This window comes from Juglans microcarpa x Juglans regia, chromosome 6D (genome assembly GCF_004785595.1).
Source record: "Juglans microcarpa x Juglans regia isolate MS1-56 chromosome 6D, Jm3101_v1.0, whole genome shotgun sequence".
Lineage (NCBI taxonomy): Eukaryota > Viridiplantae > Streptophyta > Magnoliopsida > Fagales > Juglandaceae > Juglans > Juglans microcarpa x Juglans regia.
The window spans coordinates 15,549,041-15,556,250 of record NC_054604.1 but is presented as its reverse complement, the minus strand read 5'-3'; the positions used below and the strand labels follow the sequence as shown (position 1 = coordinate 15,556,250).

General features: G+C 41.0%; 1 protein-coding gene across 1 annotated transcript; it reads right to left on the bottom strand.

Moving 5' to 3' along the window:
- Positions 1 to 1,645: 1,645 nt before the first annotated feature.
- LOC121235413 lies at positions 1,646 to 2,410 on the bottom strand. The gene has a single exon (XM_041131756.1). It carries the CDS (start codon positions 2,408 to 2,410, stop codon positions 1,646 to 1,648), a length of 765 nt encoding a protein of 254 aa, XP_040987690.1.
- Between the last annotated feature and the right edge of the window lie 4,800 nt (positions 2,411 to 7,210).

Here is a 7,210-nt window from a genome sequence, read left to right as displayed (position 1 = left end):
TTCGCACACTGGGCTAACCGCATTTCTTCACGATTATTCCAGGTCTCTAACTCCATTTTGGACGCCAGCAAATCACTTTCCACCTCTTCATCATAGTTCAGCTGCAAGCTCTCCTCCAGTCTCTCTAACCGATCCTCCAACTGCTTAATATGCCCACTTGTCCATCCAAAAACAGTTTTATTCCATCCTTTCAGCACAGTCTTCAATTTCTTTAATTTCACCGCAAGCTTGATGAGGCCAGTACCAACCACCGGTTGATCCCAGACCTCTCGGACGCATCTAAAAAAATCCACATGATCCACCCACATCTGTTGAAATAGGAATGGAGATGGACCATAATCTGCAACATTATTTACCATAGAGATAACCATAGGTGCATGGTTTGACGACGTACGAGACAAATACGTCATGAAAGAGTCCGGAAATGCTTGAACAAAATTCGGCGTAACCAATGAACGATCCAACTGAGCCCAGCTACGAGAACGCCCAGCCTGCCCATTACACTAAGAGAAACTTTTACCCAATAATTTTAACTCCAGTAATCCACAAGAATGAATCCAAGAGTTGAACTCCTCCATCGCCAACAAGGAACGTGAACGACCACCTCTTCTTTCCACATCAGAAGCAATAATATTAAAATCCCCTATTATTATCCAAGGTTCAATACCGTTACTCTCCTTTTCAAGATTAGCCCATAGCTCCAGCCGTTGAACATACGTACACTTAGCATAGACAAAGGAAGCTTTAAATTTCATCAGACCAGTAGACACAATAACTGTAACATGTTGAGAACCGCAGCTCACCACATTCACATCTACATCATTCATCCAAAATATCCACAATTTACCATCCCAATCCCCATTCGAGAAACCACAATCAAAACCCAACATCCTTTTTACATCATCCAATACTTCATCACGTAGAAATGGCTCTGCTAACACAATAACTTTCGGCTTATACATACTCAAAATCTTTTTTAGCCTACTCTTAGAAGATCTCACCCCTCTAATGTTCCAATATAATATTGGACTTATCATAAATTTAATTTAGAGGAACGGGTGATCACCCGTTTACTGCTTCGAACTTTCATTCCAATTGCCTCGCCCCGTTTCTTCCCACGTTCCTGTGTATCAGAATCAGAACAAACCTCCTTACTAGTCAAAGCGTTATCCACCAATATTTCTGTATCAGAAAAACTGGCCATCGAAGCAGCCATAGCACATTCCTCCTCTATCAACACACTATCTGTACCCTGCGCAACAAAATCTCCACCTTGTAATACTTCAGATTGATTCACAACAATAGCTAATAAATCCTCCTGCGCCACATCCACCATCCTCAATTGCATATTGTTCTCTAATCCCTGTTTATTTAATTCCTCAGGAACAGAGCACCCCACGTCATTCACAGGTAACTCCACCTCCATAATAACAACCATCTGGAAATTATTCAGCACATTATCTTGCACTTCATGCCGAGTCCCTAACCCCACACCAGAACTCTGCACTGTCATCACCTCAGATACCACTGGCGCCATCTCTCCCAGATCAGCAGATACCCCCTCCGAAACCTTACTTTCCGTAGGGATTTGAGGCTCCACCTCCTTAGACCTCTCCCCAGATACCATATCATGTGAACCCTCGAACTAGAAAATAACTCCTTCCTCCTCTTCCCGCAGAATAGGGTGAACATCACTAACCAGCACCAAATCACTCGAATTCTTTCCTTCCTTACATAAAGCCACCGCTTCCTGTGACTCTGTATTTGCACCATTTGGAACCGAGGATTCCAATTGTTTCGGCTTTTCTCTATATTCCAGACGAACATTTTTCTTCTCCTTTTCCTTCCCTGTCTTCCCTCTTTTACACGTCTTTAAATTATGCCCCTGTAATTTACACTCAGTGCAAAAAGCCGGTAAAGTTTCATAAATCACCTCCAGTCTACGACTCGCAGAGCATGAAGGAGCCCCAATCCAGAATGAAGAGATCGGCGATTTCGCAGCATCTAGCTCTACACACACTCTCGCCCCGTCAGTTCTGGTTGCACACCGCGTAGAGTTATCACACCGTATAAACTTCCCTATTGGTGCCGTGAGACATTTCAGGATTGATGGGTGATAAAAATTTGGAGCCAAACCTGGAAGGAAAATCCAAACAGGAACCACTGAAGGCTCTTCTTCTTCAGAAAAATCTGGGGACCAATGGAAAGGACGATAAGCCACGCCGTCAACGTCACAAACTTCCCTCGAGAAAGCCTTATTGAAATCCTCCTCCGACGTCAATCGGACAAACACATTCCGCGGCTTTCTCATAGACGAAACAATAGCCAAGCCAGACAAACCCCATTTGTTCTTAATAAACATTCTGATCGCATCCAGTGATGGCCACTGTCTAAGAAACTTCAGGACCATTGAATATCTAAACGGTTCAGCAGACTTCAATATTTCCTCCTACAAAAACAAGAAATAGACTTCTCCCTCCATAGTTTTTGGAGCCCTTGCTGGCAGAAGCACATCCGGAAACGGCTGAGGGGAGGCAGAGAAGAGCTCTGCGAACGACCGAGGGATGGTCACCGGCATAGAGCCACCAGTGCCCCCCGCGGCAGCCATGCAAATCACATGTAAAAACTCTAGCAGACAAAAAATCACCTAAGGGTATTTTCAGAACATTTTTGTAAAGACGTTTTTAGTAATTGAAAATGAATTAAACAAGTTGAAACCTTTCAAGAGCCCAAAGCCTTTAAGTCTTGTCATTGCCCTCTTCCATAGCTTATCAAATGAATCAAAACTGGATCTTCTTCCTTCAAGCCCATCTTGAATGTTGGGCTCTTGCTAAACTCGTCCCAAGGGGATTGCATCAATCCTTGGATTGCCTCCTTGATCTTCTTGGCCCATTTGGAAGTTGTAAAGGATCTTTAAGACTAGGCCCATCTTGGTGCCCATCATGGTACATATGGCTATGAAGGTGGAGAGGCAGTTGAAAAGAAAGGGTACATCAAGATATACTTTGGTTTCTAGTACTCCTTGGAAACCAAAGTGGGACAAAAATGATCAAACTACAATAAAGAGGAAGACCGAACCACCTAAGAGAAAAGATGAGGGTGAGGCTGAAACCTCAAGAAAAAGAGAAAATGAGTTAAAAAATAATTGTGAGGCCGAGAGTTCAAAAAAAGAGGAGAGTGAAAGAAAAAAAGAGAGCCGAAAGGAAAAAGAGAGTGAGAGGAAAAAAGAGAATGAGGCCGAAACATCAAGAGAGAGAGAGTGAAAAAGAAAATAGAGAGGTGACTGAGAGTCAAGAAAAAAGAGTGGAGTCACGAGAGGGAAAAGAAATAGAGATTGCAGAGAGAAACAAAAAGACAAAAGTGAGTGTTTATGCTAAGGCAAACTTTTATACTAACAAATTTAACGATTCTTTGCCTAGTGTTGTTGTTTCTTTGTTGCAGGGATATGAGATCATGGTTCCTAGAGGTGTGTTTAGTAGATTGCCACCTATTAGAGAGATAGAGCATTACATTGATTTTGTGTCAGGTGTGACAATTCCTAACCAACCTTTCTTTCAAGAACATGAGTCCTTGACACACATGAAGGGACAAGGTAAGTTGCTAACTAGAATGCATGCTAAGTGGGAGGACTGTATTGATACTTTTCCTCATGTACTCAAATACACACAAGGTATGGAGAATTTTGTGGTTGATGCTTTAGCAAGAAGGTATGTCCTTGTCTTCATTTTAGATGCAAAATTGTTAAGACTTGAGTATGATAGGGAATTGCATGCTAATGATGATTACTTTGCAAGTGAGTATGGAACATGTGAAAAAGCATCGTTTGGTAAGTTCTATAAACTAGATTGCTACTTGTTTAGAGAGAATAAATTTTGTGTGCCTACTACTAGTTTTATGCGTAAGTTGCTTGTGTGTGATAGAGATGGTGGTTTGTTGGGTAACCTTGGTGTAAGGAAGACTTTTGTTGTGTTGCATGAACGTTTGTGGGAATATCATTTGCCATTCATTGACATATTGCATGAACCTTTGTGGAAGTATCATTTGTCATTCATTGATGTTTTGCATGAACGTTTGTGGGAGTATCATTTGCCATTCAATGACGTGTTGCATGAACATTTGTGGAAGTTTCATTTCTTATTCATTGATGTATTGCATGAACGTTTGTGGGAGTATCATTTGCCATTCATTGAAGTGTTGCATGAACGTTTGTGGGAGTATTGCTTGCCATTCATTGAGTTTGCATATAATTGGAGTGGTTATTTTGGTGTAAGGAAAGCTTTAGGCGTGTTTCATGAACATTTGTGGGAGTATTGTTTGCCATTCATTGAGTTTGCATAATTGGAGTGTTCATGCTACTACTCAATTTTCACATTTTGAAATTGTTTATAGACTTAATCCATTTACTCCTTTAGATTTAACACCGTTACCTGTTGATGATAGGAGTAGCTTGGATGGACCTTTCCAAATTCCTGAACAAATTGATGAAAATGCATATCTAATGGATCTTTCAGGTAAGTATCCTGTTTCTGCTATTTGCAATGTTACTAACCATTTTCCCTTTGATCCAGGTGGAGATTCGAGGTCGAATCCTTTTGAGGAGAGGAGGAATGATGGGAACCAAGGTGGGCCTAGTCTTAAAGATCCTTTGCAACTTCCAGATGGGCCAATTACGAGGTCAAGAGCCAAGAAGATCAATGAGGCAATGCACGGATTGATGCATCCACTTGGGACGAGTTTAGCGAGAGCCCAACATTCAATATGGGCTTGAAAGAAGGAGAACCAGCTTTGATCCACTTGATTCAAGTTGTGGAAGATATGATTTAGAGATATGGCCTATTGTTATTGGAGACTTTCAATTTGGTTAAATGATTTATTTTATTATTTAGAATAAGTGGGCTTGAAGATGCCTGGCTCACACGTCTTATTTTTAATGAACTAGGGTTTTCGAGAAGGCCTTGTATTTTGGCCAATGGCTTATTCGGAAAGTTACTTTTTAGGAATTAAGGTTTCAAGAGGTACTGTAGTGTTACTGTAGTCGCGGGTACTGTAGCGTGACACTGTTCATCAGGGCATTTTGGGTAAAAAGGGGCTTTATTTTGGCTTGGGTTTTAATTAGGTTTAGTTTAAATACTCCTTGTAGCCTCATTTGAAGGTTAGACAATATTGAATGTTATTTGTGAGTTGAGGTTTCTCCTCTTGTTCTTGATTGAACTTTTGAACTTATTAAAGGTAAATCACAACCTTTGTGGCGTTCCTCCTTTGTAATCTAGGTTCTTTAGACGGGTTCTTCAACGGGTCTAAATTTTGATATAATCTAGGTTCTTGAAACGAGTTCTCATCTAGTTTAGGTTTTTCCATCCATTGACTTGAATTTGGCTTTCTTGGGGAGTTTTCAAATTGATTGTGGGTTCAAGGGATTTCATTCCCGTGGGTTCATATCATGTCTACCCATGGCTCACTAGGAACGAGTAAGGGTGTATACAACCCATGTGGCAAAACTTTAGATTTGGCCTTTCTACATGTAATGCACAATCCACAAATACGATTAACATCTCTCTTCATCTTAGGCCAAAAGAAATGTTCATGCAAAATGTCTAAAGTTTCCTTGACACCGAAGTGTCCCATTAATCCCCCACCGTGTGCCTCAAGCACCAATAACTCACGGATAGAACAACTTGGCACACAAAGTTTGCTTTCCTTAAATAAATAACCATCATGCTTGTAAAACTTACCAAATGCCGCGTTATCACATGCCATATACACATCAGACAAGTCAGCGTCATCGGCATACATTTCTTTCACATATTCAAACCCAAACATTTCAGCACTCATAGAAGTAAGAAGTACATACCTCCAGGATAGAGCATCAGCAACAATGTTCTCCTTACCTTGCTTGTAAAGGATGACATAGGGAAATGTCTCAATGTATTCCATCCATCTAGCATGCCTTTTATTCAACTTACCTTGACCCTTGAGATATTTCAATGATTCATGATCGGTGTGGATCACAAATTCCCTTGGCCATAGGTAGTGCTGCCAAGTCTCTAATGCACGAACAAGAGCATAAAGCTCTTTGTCATAAGTAGGGTATTTCAGGGATGCCCCACTTAGCTTTTCACTGAAGAAGGCTATGGGCCGCCTATCAGGCATCAAAACGGCTCCAATCCCTATTCCCGAGGCATCACATTCAATCTCAAAAGCTTTGTTAAAATCAGGTAATGCTAACACAAGTGAGGAGCACAACCTTTCTTTAATAGTGGCAAAAGCATTCTCTTGATTAGCCCCCCAATGAAACCCAACATTCTTTTTAATTACCTCAGTGAGTGGTGCAGCAATAGTGCTAAAGTCTTTAACAAAGCGCCGATAAAAGCTAGCTAAGCCATGAAAGCTTCTAACTTCAGTGATGCTTTTTGGCGTTGGCCACTCCTTGATGGCCCTGACTTTCTCTTCATCCACCTCAATACCTTTTGTACTAACAACATAACCAAGAAAAACAACCTTTTCCATGCAAAAGGCACATTTCTTGAAATTAGCATACAACTTTTCACATCTCAATACATCAAAGACATATCTCAAATGCTCAATATGTTCATTTAAGTCTTTGTTGTACACTAAGATATCATCAAAGTACACAAGCACAAACTTGCCTATGAAAGCACGTAGGACATGGTTCATTAATCTCATGAAAGTACTGGGTGCATTTGTAAGTCCAAATGGCATAACCAACCATTCATAAAGCCCATACTTAGTCTTAAAAGCAGTTTTCCATTCATCACCCTCTTTCATTCTAATTTGATGGTACCCACTTTTAAGATCAATTTTACTGAAAATACATGAGCCATGCAATTTATCAAGCATATCATCCAATCTAGGAATGGAATGGCGATACTTTACCGTGATATTGTTGACCGCCCTGCAATCAACGCACATCCTCCACGTCCCATCATTCTTTGGCACTAGTAGCACTGGTACTGCACAAGGGCTCATGCTTTCCCTCACGTACCCCTTGCCCATCAAAATCCTCAACTTGCCTCCGAAGCTCCTTTGTCTCCTCTGGATTACTCCTATAGGCTGGTCCGTTTGGAATAGTAGCCCGGGCACAAAATCAATCTGGTGCTCAATGCCTCTAATGGGTGGCAACTCATTTGGCATCTCCTTTGGGAATACATCATCAAACTCCTGTAACAAAGAAACAGCCAAACTAGTAAGA